We start from the raw sequence: 15,667 nt of genomic DNA on the forward strand, positions 1-15,667 counted from the left end.
CTTAGAAAAATCGACTGGCGGAAATATAAACTACCGTGAACGAACAAGGAAACGATTTATGATTATGTTCCATTATCCTATATTTTAAGTGTTGGACCATCTTTTGTGCTACTTTATCTCAATGTAAAAAAATAAAAAAAGGAACGCATTGGTTTGGGTTGTTTAACTTTTTACATTTTTATGTACGTATATTTTTACAGTTAAACATTTTATGATTGTTATAGAATAAGTGAACGACGACGCTTGTTTATGAATATTGGAGATTTGAGACGCTGGAGATTGATGGTAAAAAATATGAGAAATTTCGAGAGATACGCTACTAACCGACCATGTGATCGGCAAAATCTCGAGAAACACCCTCGTGACTAGATAAAGAAAGAAGCGAAAGGCATAACGAAGAAGGAATCTCGAAGGAAGTAGGCCGTGCAAATGAGGAAGTCTGTCGACCTGCTCTGAAACTAAAAAATCCAACAGTCGCTTGCTAATTGAAGAACAAACAGGCACAGTTCAATCGGAGGTTCTGCAGGAAAAATCGTGACGAAATTTATTTTGACGACTCCATTATGGTACGAAATTTTTACATTTTTAACTTTGTAAACCACGGAAACATCAAAGAGTTATGGTTCAACATTTGAACTTTTTTAATCTTCCTTTTCCTTTCGCTAAAGGAACAGGTGAATATTCCGGTCCAACTTGTATTTGTTTGTTACACATAATCGAATGCTTCTTTTCCAAAAATTTTACAAATATTCGTATAAATGTACAACGAATGCACGTAGAATATTTAGTATGATTTATATCACGCATACCGATCATTAACGATAACAATTAACCCCAGTTAAGAGGGAGACGATAACGAGTCTCACCTGACAACTTCTCTACCTAACTGTTTTACAAGCAACTCATAATCAACGATACTTTAATTTGCAAGCTCTCGATACAATTATCAGCGGCATCCTTAAGTTCATCAAAACTGTCTTACTATCACACAGCTACTAATATTGCGCTCAAAATAACCAAACCACAATTTACCATATAAATACTATTCCAGTCGTTGAATGTCTCCATCTGTTACATAATTTGAGCGTTCAACTGCAACATTTTTGTCTCTAAATGCGCAAGAAGTGACTAATGGACTAAAGACCTTACATTCTTATGAAGATTATGGAGGAAGTGGTACCTAAATAGAGATCTGTTTTACGCTGTGAATATTATAACGAGCATCTTTATGCAACATTTTTGCACATTCAACTTCACATAAACGAATAGAAATCCGCAGTCTAATGTCCAGAGAGGTACGATAAAAAAAGTAAAGAACTAATCTCAAACTTTACCTACCCTTTTATGAATAATTCCACGAGTTCTACTTTCTTTACACTTTCAAAATAAATAAACCAAAAGCCAGGATTTACTAATCGAGCAACTAAAATCGATGAAAAGGAAGTAAGCAACTCGGACCTTACCTCCATTTCTACAAATAATTCCAAAAGTTCCATTCTTCCAATAAAGGTTGCTCCCAGCCATGCTCTTCGCGGAAAAAGGTCCCTTTAAAATACCGATTTCACCTTGCTCCTTGGTCAATTGGAAGATCCGTTAAACGTCTCACACTTTGGATAGATCTCGTTCGTAATTCGCGATACCCGCGAGATCGGTTGGCACATTCCGTGGAATCGATGGGAAAACGAGCGGAACCGACAATTACCATTAAAATAACCACGAGCGCAACGCAACGGACGAAGGAAAAAAGCATTGTTTCGACCAGCTACGAGCACCGACGAGACTTTTTATCTGAACAATATATCGCGCTCTTTTGCTTATCGCAAAACCGTGACTGATAACTCTTCTCTTTTTCCTTCGTTCTTTTCCTTTACCTTTTTTCTTTTTTTCTTTCTTTTGAACCGCATTTTATCGCCGAGTGTAACAGGTAGCTCGTAACACGTTGCGACGAATCAACGAACCTCGTCGCGATTATCGAGCCGTTTTCACGGTTCGTGGCTCGCGAGTCGAACACCACGACCCGTTTGCAGATCAGTGTCGCCTCGACCAGGAAATCGGTCTCGTCTTACAGGATGCCGGTGCGTCAATATTGACACGTTTCTTACGAAACCACCAGAGAAAGAGGAAAGAAGGAAGATAAAACGAGAGAAGGGAAGAATTGAGAATTTGGAGAAGTTTTTGGGAGGTGGCAGGATTTCAAGGTCGCTGGGTCTTTGCTAGAGTTCAGGGTCGTTTATGTCGTTGATTTTGATTTAATGTAGGGTAAGGCGATGTCGTATATAGGGTGTTAAAATTGCTTAGCGTTGGATTAGTTAGTTTTTTATGTTTGATTTTTTGGAAAGTTAGGAATTTGTAAAAGGGAAATTTGGGATGTTGGTTTGAACTTTATCGTAGATGGGAGTACAAGAGAATTGTTGAAATAGTTCTTTAATTGAACGTAAAAGATGATTTACACGTTAAGGATAAATATTTTTGGGTACAGATTAGAATTTGCACGTAGGTGTGGTTTTCCTTAGTGGAGAAGCGCGCTAAATTTCTTAGAATAAAGAAGGAAATTCAATCGCAAGTTTGAAGATTAAAAAATACTAAAAATTGAAATGTTAAAAATTTGTAAATTTAAAAATTGATCCATCTAAACATGCAGATATTTGAAAATTTAAAAGTTCAATAATTTTGAGTGGAATTTGAAACATTGAGGAACTTTGAAATTAAATGTGTGTCAAACGCGTGATTCCATTCAGATAATGGAATTCACCTGGGTGGCATACGTAATCGTTGATCACGGAAACAGGAAATTGATACGATCGATCAATGGACAGTGGTAACGATAGGTACTTAACTCCATAATATTATGACCTAACAGTTACGAGAAATTTCCCGTTATCGTTGTAAATTTCCTTACTAATTATACAATTAGACAATTCGTGTTTTATCTGATAAATTCAATAAATATCACGAGTTTATTTCGATATTATTATAATTTAATAAATGTATCAGTAACATCTAGTTGTAACGGGAAGAAAGTAAAAAACATGAGAATCTAATTGTCAACACTTTTATTGTTTTCTTGTGTTAAACTTTAGTCGTTTATCGAGAAACGCTAAATAACAATAGTAACGCGTATATAAGATTATAAGGTGAACATTAAAAAGAAGTAGGAATATGTGAATATTTAAACGCATAAATCCGTGAAAAGGTATAAACAAAAAAGCTGGGAACAACAGAGACTAGTAAGAAATAATAGACAACAAACCAGTTGCGTTATTTCAACGACAACCAGATAAAACTAATTACCTAAATATTGCAAATACTTCGAATAATAAAAATCTCAGTAAACTGAATAAATTCTCGTAACAAAATTATATATACATATGTGCTTAATATTGTGCGATACTGTTAAGTAGAATCATTGACAATAATTTGTGCAATAAAAGTTACATAATTATATAAGATTACTTAAAGTAACGAAAATTATACGCTATATATACCTTTTTTAAATATTCAGTCAATCATAAGAAATATCACAAAGAATATAAAAAGAAATATGGGAATAAAATTTGGAACATTCCAATTGTCTGAGAAAATTTTTAATCAATGTATGTGTATTAAAATCGAATTTAAGATTGTCAAACGTTAGTTTGTAAAAAATTAAATCTTCTAATGTTTTTATAACAAGCTAAACGTACATGCACTTTAATGTTTCTCTTTTAAATTGGTGTAAAAGTACTATCATTATATTGAAGTTTCTCGTATTAACTTCTATTAATACTTTGACCTTACTTCCGTCTATGCGCGGTTGGCTACTAATATTGGCATAATTTTCTTAGAATTAAACTTGAACATGTGTAATTCAATAAATATTTCTTAATTAAATATACGTTTTAATCTTTTGAACTGTTTACTGCTTGATATCCTACGTGAATTGAATTAATTTATATGTCTTGTAGCAACTGTTGCATACATTTGTTAATGATACAAAAACAAATTATTATACATTAATAATAAAACATAATAACAATTAAAATAAATTCAACTTCTTTTCAACACCAAATGTAAAGGAACACGAACGAAATGATAAAAAGAATTGTCTCTCCTCCAAAACTGCAACTTAACTACAACCCATTAATAAATCACATAGTTAAATCCTAACAAATATACCTAATTTTCCATCGAGTAAGTTCGATATACTTCTCATTACAAACATTTATAATAACACAAATGTCTCAACAAGACGTCAAAAAAATTAATATATAAAGACATATGTAATAACTATAAAATTCGATGGTGGGAAAGTCAAAATGTTATAGATTAAATGTACATTAAATAAAATCTAAAAATATCTTAGTACGGTGTATATATAATAAAGCAGATTATTGCATTTGTGCTTCTAAACTGTTCACACAGGATCGTAAAATGCATGTGGTCATGTGGTTTTGATCAACAATATTTTTAACCCGAAGATCGCAATAAAAAGATGATCATCATATGGCGATAGCTTCGCGATATTTCTATCTCTTTCGGTCCACTATCTGTTTTTACAGATTAAGGTTGTTATTTTTCTAGCATTTAAAAATTAAATATAGCTGTGATTCTAAGGCAAATGGTTGATATGCTATTATAATATCCTACGAATACTACAATTAAGGAAATCGAAATGTTTCAAATCCTCGTATCATTCTACCTTATCTTAGATCTACTTCGAAAATTCCTTTTGACGATCTGATAATGTACTAGTAAAAAATTTATATAAATAGAATGAAAAAAGTTCTATTCTTCAACATTCTTTTTCGTTTGCTTTTTCTCCCTAAATATTGATCGATGTATTTTCTTATATTGCAACTGCAAGAAATTAGCATGTATAATGTAGGATTACTCTATTCCTTAAGCTTATAATTTGCATTGTTAGGTATTATATATCTTTTAAACGTATCTAAAACTATACAACGTAGTACAGTGCCGTTTCCGCTAGGCTGTTTTTAGCTGTTTTCACAAAATTGCATTCGATAGAGATGTGCAGTAGAACAATCAGTCCTACGTGATATTAAAATTGCCAAGAAGTATACGTAGCTGTCCATGGAGTGACGACCGTCCAAGATGGAAATTGTGCCAAGAATCGTTTAAATCTTAAAGATGTTTGGTGTTCACCATGTAAAAAGTGACCACCTAATGCTATTGATAAACATGGAGTTTTGGGCATACTGTTTACCTATATAAAAAATACATGTAAATTGTAAACGTCGTTAGTAAAGTAGATATCATAAGTATGTTCTACATACTATGTTCTCTACATTTTATGTTCTACATACATTCAATTCAAGAGAAAATGTGAAAGGAACACAATCGGACGCACAAGAATAATAGATAAAGTATGTTTCTCTATCATTCCATTTAGGTCCTTCTAACGGCTTCCCTTCCAAAATAGACCATTTTCCTAAATGAACACCTTTATATGGAGATAAAATTATACTTATATGATCAGGACCTAAAAATAGATTTCGAATTAAATGTTTAATTATTATTTAATAATTTATATAATTACAAAGAAATTACCTGTGACATTGAATGTAAAACTGACAATATTCTGTTTTATCGACTTTGAAATGAGTTCAAGTTTTGTTGGTACATTAATCAATGGTGCAGGACCTGGAATCCAGCTTGTTTTCCTGTAAAGATTTTTATATTAAATATGTATTTAATTAAATTTTTCAATGTGTTAAAAACCTTACAAATTTAATATTAAACAAGTACCATAAAAATGTCGTAACAGGCATAAAATACGGTAGGCCACAATATAATTCTTTTTCACAATCTTTTATTGTTGATGTAACAGCGCCTATTTCAGGTACCATAGTTTCCACACTATGTGGACTATTCATGTCTAAATCTGCTATCCAATATCCTGTTCCAGTGTACCGCAAATTACCATTTACGTCGTAATATTGTCTTTGTGTGTGCTATAAATTGAATATTTATTTAATATTATACAATTACTTTCCAAGTAACAGAATTGCAAAAATTTCATTCAATACCGCAATCATAAATCGTTCTGGTGCCAATGATGACAAATCACCACTATAAGGAAAACCAAGTGGAGTCAAAATTAATACACCTATAGTTATTAAAAATATTCCCACTAACACACTCAGGATTCTCTCTGCATTTTTTATTAAAAGTACAAATGGCAACTAAACACAAAATATTAGTGATTAAATTATATCCTTACAGACCTTTCCTAACACTTTTGTTTTAATGATAATTTCAATAATTTACCGTGAAACTGAGTAATAAGGAAAAGAGAATGCATAACATATTAGCCATAACAACTTCTGAATTTATACTGCTACCAGATCGTCCCATTATGGGTATAAAAAGATAAAGAGCTCCAATTACTAAGTAGAACGATTGTATATAAGGTAGACACATTGTCATTAAATAATAAAACAGCCATTTCCAACCTACATGTAAAACCAATTAAATTAATATATTTAATTTCATCATATTATTGCTCCACAATATTAAGATTATACCTCTCCACTTGTTAAAGAAATTACATCGAAGTATATTTCCAAGAGTAGGGAATACAACCCAATGTAATGGTATAAAACCAGATCGTATCTCCAATATAACACAATAGAAGAGAACAGACATCCATATTATAGAATACGAATCACAGTATATTTGATATAAGATCCACGCAGATTTAACTTCCTATAAAATATCAAGTCAAAATATCAGTTAACGATTTATACAGTAAAGCATTGTTGTATGTTACTATAAACTTGCCTTCTTTTGACGAGACCCAATAAATAAGAAAAACGTCATTGACACAAAGATAGTTGGGACCACATATAAGAAAAACAACCATGCTGGCCTTGCATACCAACTCATAACTTTCCCAAGTTTAGTAAGAATGAGGGCGATTAATGTACATGAAAGTATAGATACTAACCATGAAACGATTATTGCTCCGGTACATAATAATAAATGCTTTAAATATACTGATTTTTTTACATCTAAATAAAAATAAAAACATTTAATTATATTTTTTATTCTATAGTAATAAATTTAATTTAATATGATATAGATACCTCGCCGAGCATTTTGCATGTTTAGATATATTGAATATATACCGGCAACTATACTGATAATATTAATTGTACTTGACGCATACTGTGGCCATCTGACTACAAATGTACCTAAAAAGTCAAAGAACACAGGATTTCCTGTGTGATCTTGAGGTGGTACCTCGGATAAATAATTATCTAATACTATCCCTTGTAATAAAGCAAGTATATTATCTCCAGTCCTTTGTAAAGACCCCAATGGTATTTGATGAATATTATCAAACTTAGTATGGTACACATAGCCATTGGTTGCCCAAGCAAAATCAAGACCTAGGAATTTTTAAAAATGGTATTCTTTCTAAAAGCAAACGTATAATATTAAAATAGATAGTGTAGAATAAATACCAGAAACGTTCCCAAAGTCTCTGAATATTCGAAAATCAGTATCTCCAGGTACAATACCACTTTCAAATATTTCTTGAGCTAAGGATGATGCATAGGGATAAGGAACAGATTTAGCATATATCTACAAAAGAAATAAACATACATTATAATATCTATAATAATAAAAATGGGTTAACTCATTATTCAACAGTACCTGAAGCATCCAGGAGCTATCAGGTCCAGCCTGAAATAATAATTCACGACCGCCTGCACCACAAGCTTCTAAATTTATAAAAGCTCTGACCTCCTTAGCCCAAGGGTGTTGCGTTATAAAGCCATGAGAAGCCTGTATAATTTAAGCAATTAGTACCTTTCAAAAAATAAAATAAATTTAATGTGTTATCAATATTAGACACAATTAATGTACCTGTAATAAGTTCTCTTCAGCACCATTAAACAAAAATATAACATTATGCTTAAACAATTTTGGACTATGAGAAATCACACGTAAAATTTCTAACATCACAGCACAACCAGCTCCATCGTCAGAACCACCTAAAATAGAAAGCTATATTAACATTTAATCATTAATAATCATTAAGTTAAATGTGCATAGGTGTTTCCATTAATTATTACCAGGACTTTCTGGGAAGGTATCAAAATGGCAATTTATTAATAAACTGCTCTTGGTAGGTCTATGAGGACCAATCTTAACAATGACATTTTGTACATTTCTGTATACATTAGTCATTCCATCCAGAAATTTTAAAGGAAAAGCTCCACTATGCTTGGTTACATTGACTAGAATCTTATGGTTCTCATTGGCATCTTTGACTATATTATTGATAATGTTTGTTAAATATTTAATTGCTAATACTTCGTTCTCGTAACTTCCAACAATTCGTGGCCCAATATATGTGATATTTAAAAGATGATTATGTGCTCTTTCTGCTATAAATCTTCCTGGATATAGACCTTCTTTATCTGTCATTAATGGCTCAGGTAATTTCTTCTCAAACGTGATAATGATAATGGATACGAAAAGATAGAAGGTAAACAGAAAGAGTAAATGTTGAGTTTCATTTGGCAGTACTTCTTTCTTTTTTGAAGAAACCTTATCCTGGTATACCACATCACTAGTAGTTCTTTTAGAGACATGTTGACGCAATCTCACTCCGTCTCTCTGAAAGGTAGCATTATCAGTGCAAAGAAGAAAATGAAAAACATACTGATCAAAAGGAACAAAGATAATCTTACCATTGTCTGTGTTTAAGGCACTTTGAAAAATAATTAAACCTTTGAATTAAAATTTGATCAGAGACAAAAGGCTACGGTGTTCGACGACTTCGTTAGCTCCGTTCGACGCATTGACCAAATAACGAAGTGCTTCTAGCACAAATAAAATTTCTGATGTCTTTTAATATTTCGTATGAAACAAACAGAAAATATGCAGAATTTTATTAATGTTTCTTTTTATTACTTCAATCAAACGTGATAATCGTATTCTCCGTAACAATTTTAGATAAAAATATTACTGTTATGATTTTACATGCAAAATTATTATAATAAATGCAGTACTAAAATGAGAATCATCCCTACCTATCGTTGTGCCTGTATTTCTGATTAAAACGTCGCAACTCGTCAGTTACTTCAGATCCGTTTTTTCATAATTCCACGTTGGTCTATCGTGGACCATTATTATCAGCCAATTTAATCTCCGTTAAAACATATTTTTTATATGCGTTACAGCCACACGTATTCATGTGCCACTGCGATTAGATAGCCATATCATATTTTTTGTATAAAGATTTGTGTAAGTGCTCGTTAGGTAGGTTACTCGATACTTGCTAACACGAGTATCGGGCCTATATATATCTGAATATAGCATTGCGGAAAAGTTAGCGAAAACAGAGTATCTATCTATCATGATAAAATTCTAAATCTAGAAAGGACGTCCCAAAGAGCAATAAAACACTCAAATAAAGTAGCGGAGTATTACATTTTTATGAATGAAAGATGCTGTATCTCCATCGCGTGCACAACTTTTACTCTCCCTATTACTCAGTTATGTAAAAAGAAAATTGCAATGTTACATAATTATACAAAAACTTTCGAAACAAAGAACGTATGTATATGTGTGTGTGTGTGTGTGTGTGTGTGTGTGTGAGAGAGAGAGAGAAATGCAAAAATCGTCTTACTAAGGCTAATATGCTCGGCTAATTTCCGATTGCAAATTAATACAGTACGTTTGTTGTTTTGGAAAGAATTGACTCTGCTGCTGCTACAACATTGTATATTTACAAGAGTCTCTTTGATTCCTAGATGATGCAGACTCTTCCATGAACTGCTGTCATGCTTTGTTCATTATTCTACGCTTTTGTACATACATATATGGAATACTTTCATGTAGCGTATATTTTTAAAATGCTTCGTAAAACATAAATACTCGGGCAGATATGTATATATATAAAAAAGAAGAAGGAATTAATGAAATTGGTTAACATAACCAGATTTTAAAAGCATTCATTGTTTTTCACTGAATATAAATATAACTAAATCAGAAAAAGGCGAAAGATACGAATTTTGTCTACACAAGGAAGATAAAAACATAACATAGATTGCGATAATTTATTTAAATTTGATAAGTTATAAAAATTGTTGCAGCTGTTATACATTTAAACTGAAAATTGTCGCTATACATAAAATTCGTTTAAAAATTTAGTAGCTCTCGTTAAATACCGATTTTTGTTACTGCATTTTGTAACTTTAAATTGAATATCTGAAAATATTTTAATGAAATTTTTCAAAATGTTTCACTGAAACGTGTGAGAGTCTAAATCTGAAGTTGTATTTAATGTGTCACGTATTTAACCCAACCATTATAAAGGATTAAAATTCATTCAAAAGCCAGACATGATAAAAAAAATAGATACAAATGCAATCGTTTACTGCCATCTGTAGGAAGGAGTTTTAAAGAGGCCATGAAATTTGTTCGTTCGACGATAAGGTTCTAATGGTAGGGACCGATTCCATAACTAGCAGACGATCAAGTCTAGCAGACGACCAAGTCTAGCAGACGGCGCATAGCTAGCGTCATTCGCGGGCGCTTGTGACTTTGTTTCAAACTCGAGGATTGTTGAACGCCGACAGACACAGTTTTACGTGAACGAAAAGTTTATCCCTGAAGCGGCTGCAAAATCAATTGAAAATGGATCCCGAAGCATTCCTGGACATGGCCAATCAGGTCATTAAATTGAAAATGTTCCCGTACTTTGATATCGCACACAGCGTACTCTGTGCTTTACACGTCAGAGAAGATTTGGGATCCGGTAAGCCCAAGCCTACCCGACCAATTCTAAATTTAATCTGCTCAGAACCAGCTTATACCATTTCTAAGATTGTGTTTCGCTCCCAACCATTTTTCTTCATTATTCTTGTTTAACTCACTTCCCGCTTTATTTATTATATTATTTTTTACTTATTTTATTATTAATAAATTAGCTCTCCCTTAATCTCATTTAATAATACTTAAGCTAAGAGATTTTTTTTTATTCATAACAATTGGATTATTTTATTCCAAGTGTTAAAGTAAAGTCTTATTATCTTTCTGTAAGTTTAAAAATACAATTTTGTTACTAAACATATTTGATATTATTAATATTATAAAAATAGAATAAGAACATTAATACAACTTCCTCTTTTAATAATATTGTCCAAAACAAATGTATGAAAAATGTTCAAAGAGAGAAAAAATTATTCTCACATGGTATGTGGCATAATTAGAATAATCCTATTTTGTGACATTCACTGAATTTACCTAGCTAATCTATTTCAGTATATACCCTTGTGGGCACGCCAAGTTTTTTCAAACCTTTGGCCTCAATTTTGATTTCCTATAATTTTTTGTGTTTCTTAAAGTTATGCAAATAACTTATTATAAATAAATATGGAAAATAAATAATTGTATTGTAAATATTTCCTAAGTATATGAACGCTTATTGTGTAAGAATGTTCCCAGATATAGCAGTAAAACTTTTTGTATCAATGACTTTCTTATGCAATGAACCATGAAGCAGCAATCTTTGAACAATGACTCAAAGAATTTCTGTACCTTTTATATTCCTTGGTAGTAGTTATGGTATCTAAAATCATATGAAAAATAAATTTTATTGTGAAATGTATTTCTTAACTATTTTCGTATTGTTTTAAATAAACTTTTATGTAATTTAATTTTATACTCAGAGTGTTAAAAATATACCAAAAAACATTATTTTCATGTTTATGGTAGACTAGCATTATATCTGTGTGAATACATGTAATATAATATACTTGTAAGGATTCCAAGTGACCTACTTGAAAGAATGTGCCCCTTTGATATTTCATGGTGTATTAGAAAACAGGAAATTTATCACATCTTGGATGTGTCTTTCTAAATTAAATTAGATGTTTCTTTACATGTTAGTAATTAATAAATATTTAAAAATCTTTGAAAAATGTTGTACCTCTAATTTATCAGACTGTTTCAACTGTAACTTTCATTATTTTTCATAACTTCATATTATCATAATTCTATTGAATAGGTGCTCAAGCGTTTTCTCGGAAACACCCTCTTTCATGTTGGCTTTCAACAATGTTGGTAGTGTTTGCAAGTGGTATGCTATGCAATGGTCTTTTAGGAGAGCCGATTATTGCACCTTTGAAAAATACACCACAAGTGGTAGTAGCGACTATTGTTTGGTCAGTATCATTAAATTAAAAACTATAAATCTCTGTTAATAACTTAATGAATTTTTTAATGAATATCTTCCCATAGCTTCAAGCTAGATTCCAAGCTTCAGATCAATTGTGTCTTTGTTGCACTTGCACTTTGTACCAAAGTGTAAGTGCAAAGTACAAGTACAAGAAAAACACAATTGTTTACAAAACCAATAATATGACATCTCCCATAACATTTAGTAAGGTATATTATTATTTAATTATTGCACAGGTATATGATATTTTATACACCATTTGATATTGGATATAAAATTGCCAAGTTTTTACCAGTAAAGATAGTATGTGCTACTATGAAGGAAATATATAGGTGAGTACATAATAATAAGCAGATATTTGTTTTTTACCTTATTCTGTTATGTTTATATTATTTTGCCATAACTTACAGGTGTAAAAAGGTATATGATGGAGTATCTCATGCAGGAAAACTTTACCCAAATGCATATCTTATCATGGTGTTAATTGGAACACTCAAAGGTAACTTTTAATATCTGAAAAATAAAAGTAAAAGTGTATTGAAATACAAAATTAATTTGTTTAATTTATTTTAGGAAATGGTGCAGGTTTTACAAAACTTTTTGAACGCCTCATACGAGGAGTATGGACTCCAACTGCTATGGAATTTATGCAACCTAGCTTGTACATTTCTTCTTCTATTCTATTTTTTTATAGATTAAAACTGAAATGAGTAACACGTAGTATTTTACTTTTTAGCCCTACGAAAGCATCAATGGTTGCATCCATTATTTTCGTCCTTGATAAAAAGACTGATCTCATCTCGGCTCCTCATGCGTTAGTTTACTTTGGTATCGTTATTTTCTTCGTGTATTTCAAGGTAACAGGAATTTTGTACTTCTTCTTAAATGAAAGCTAATCTTTGCTAATCTTGTTTGTTACTAAGTGCTAATTGTTATTAATATTATTTCAGCTATCGTCCATTTTGCTTGGAATTCATGATCCATTCGTACCTTTCGAAAATCTATTCTCTGCGTTGTTCCTCGGAGGAATTTGCGATTGGTTAGCCAAATTGTTGGGACGAGGCCAAGCTAAAGATGAGAAAGCGGATGCCAAGAGAAAGGACTAAATGTTTGTAAACTTCATTTACATAATATTAGATAATACTACGTACATGTAATTTTACTGCTATGCAATTCAATTTTCGAGTTCGCGATGTATAATATTCATTTCCTCTTTTTTTTTCGATAGGTACGCATAAAATTCTCCCAATACGAACGTTAATATATTAGCATTGATATGCTAAAAATCAATGCATGAAATCAATTTAAACTAGTCAGGCCATACTCGCATGTTAACGATGCGATGCATGATCATGGACAAATCATTAAATATTGGAAGTACAATAATTTATTAGTATACATATTTTAATAATGACAAGTGATATATTGGAGAGTATGGCTTCCATCATTATGAATACCAACAGTATTATCTCTGTTGACAACAACTTGCCAACATAATTGCCTCTCCATAATTAATTAGACAATTTTATATGAATAACATTACGTAACAAGTAAATTCGTTATGTTTTATAAAATATAAGAGAATTGTATCTAAAATCGATAAAATTTTTACGCGAAGGCTAAAGACGTATTTGTTGTTGATTTTTTAATAATCTATATATACAGGATTTCATACAATGTTTTAACGATTGTTGGTACGTCATTTTATAGAGTGAAGTGCAATTTTTAAGTGCATATTGAGACATATTGTTAGTAATGTTCAATTCAAAATATCCTAATTTTGGTATATGTATTTTGTGTGAATGAATAATTATCAATCTGTCGTACAATATTTATCACGAAGAAATATACTCAGGTTATCGAATTTAAACGTTAAGATAATGTTAATGCATATTAGAACAATAAGACTTCTGATAATAAAACGGATAACAAATGAAATCATCTATACATGACGTAAATATATCAACGAGGAAAATTATAACTCTTTTATACTATTTTATTATAATTAGATACTGACAATTGATACTTACCTACCATACACACATGTATCAAGCGTTTGCCTTGGATTCAACGATGTGAATATAATTTGCTATGGAAATTAAATAACATAATTTTCATATAATATTCCAATTGACAGAACGTTATACATTTTCATGTAATAAAATGAAGTTTGTTCTTCTATACCCTTCTATCGACTTATCGTCTTTCGAACCTTTTTAATACGCAAGGATTTAGAGGCAACAATATTGCTTCCCAACCCAAGCCTTCTGAGCCCTTATTATGTATCTCTTATTGTAGAAAAACTTGAAAAATATACCATTGCTTGTCATAATTTATAACAAATAAGGGTTGACAAATTCTAGTCGATACCTCAATACGATTAACAAACGGCAATTATTTAATAACGGTTTTCCAAGGTGCAATACAGTGCGACATTTGAAGGAGAAATTGGGACAAAAATCAAAATTCGCTGGCTACGTTTGCAAACCATATTCGCCACGTTCGCAGATCAGGTACGCGCGTTCGCAGACTACGTTCGCAGCCCACGTTCGCAATCCACGTTCGCAGTCCACGTTCGCAGTCCACGTTCGCAGTCCACGTTCGCACATTTGTAGGCCACGTTTTCACGTTCCATAGTACAGTATTCGAATAAGCATTCAGGACAAAGATCAAAAAATACATATAATGTACAGTGTTCTTAAAACTTAATCGTTTATTAGGTGATCCGAGGTAAGTAAAAGTCTATTTATCAAATCTTTGTTAGTATTTTCCTTACTCCCTCCCTTAGTTAAAATATCTTGAATATTTATTTCTTCGTCTAGCCACACACGATAACGTTTAAATAAATAGTGCAGATGCCGGGAATGATCTTTCCATTTTTTCGTCCAGAAATAATTTATTTTCCCTTCCGTTTCGTCAGATATTGTGCCAGCATTTAGAGATTTTGGGTAACATTAAAAATTTTCTTGAAATAAATGTAATCAGAAATCCATTTTTCAACCAAGTCAATATTATGAATGGATTTCACTTAAAAAATAAAAAACGTTCAATGTAGTAGTTTGTAACGGAAAAAGATCATATACAGCAATTTAGTGCAATTTTTTTTTAACAAATAACAATCAAAATTACAGAATAATTTGAATCATTGTTTTACATTGCTCTTTAAAGAAAGAAAAAAATTTTTAATTTGGAAATTAAAGTTATACATATCTTTGCTCAAATTCTCCATATTTGAGGTGTAACAAACATTATTTAAGAAGAATTATCAAAAAAGAATATATAATGAATGAGTGAGCTAATTTTCAAATGATTAGATTTTAATGTACAAACAATTTTTAATAATTACTTATTAATAATAATTATTACTTACATTTATATACTTACAGACTGATTATGTTATCGAATTATAAGATCAAAATCGAATAATAGTTATTTCAATTTTTGTATATCGCACTGTGCGCAGTTTAGGCA

General features: G+C 31.3%; 2 protein-coding genes and 1 long non-coding RNA gene across 4 annotated transcripts; 1 reads left to right on the top strand and 2 right to left on the bottom strand.

The window, feature by feature from the left end:
* Positions 1-3,046: 3,046 nt before the first annotated feature.
* On the bottom strand, positions 3,047-9,507 carry LOC117216776 (endoplasmic reticulum metallopeptidase 1-like). 2 transcript variants are annotated; one of them, XM_033463780.1, is made up of 15 exons: positions 9,045-9,507; positions 8,703-8,834; positions 8,082-8,628; positions 7,873-8,000; positions 7,660-7,791; positions 7,467-7,587; positions 7,086-7,391; positions 6,781-7,010; positions 6,525-6,705; positions 6,268-6,452; positions 6,027-6,182; positions 5,746-5,951; positions 5,548-5,660; positions 5,304-5,479; positions 3,047-5,203 (listed from the first exon to the last, which is right to left on the bottom strand). In XM_033463780.1, exons 2-15 carry the CDS (start codon positions 8,703-8,705, stop codon positions 5,039-5,041), a joined length of 2,649 nt encoding a protein of 882 aa, XP_033319671.1. In that variant the 5' UTR covers positions 8,706-8,834; positions 9,045-9,507; the 3' UTR covers positions 3,047-5,038. The 2 variants fall into 2 exon arrangements, with proteins under 2 accessions (XP_033319671.1, XP_033319670.1); XM_033463779.1 differs by having other exon boundaries at positions 8,703-8,859.
* A 922-nt stretch (positions 9,508-10,429) lies between these two features.
* On the top strand, positions 10,430-14,385 carry LOC117216782 (trimeric intracellular cation channel type 1B.1). The gene is made up of 8 exons (XM_033463795.1): positions 10,430-10,774; positions 12,026-12,182; positions 12,433-12,528; positions 12,607-12,695; positions 12,770-12,857; positions 12,933-13,053; positions 13,147-13,304; positions 13,425-14,385. Exons 1-7 carry the CDS (start codon positions 10,654-10,656, stop codon positions 13,300-13,302), a joined length of 828 nt encoding a protein of 275 aa, XP_033319686.1. The 5' UTR covers positions 10,430-10,653; the 3' UTR covers positions 13,303-13,304; positions 13,425-14,385.
* On the bottom strand, positions 10,614-12,073 carry LOC117216783. Its single transcript, XR_004489429.1, has 2 exons — positions 11,948-12,073; positions 10,614-11,874 (listed from the first exon to the last, which is right to left on the bottom strand). It is a non-coding gene; the product is annotated as an uncharacterized LOC117216783 (long non-coding RNA).
* Positions 14,386-15,667: the final 1,282 nt, after the last annotated feature.

This window comes from Bombus bifarius, unplaced genomic scaffold (genome assembly GCF_011952205.1).
Source record: "Bombus bifarius isolate JDL3187 unplaced genomic scaffold, Bbif_JDL3187 scf7180000007973, whole genome shotgun sequence".
Taxonomy (NCBI): Eukaryota; Metazoa; Arthropoda; class Insecta; order Hymenoptera; family Apidae; genus Bombus; species Bombus bifarius.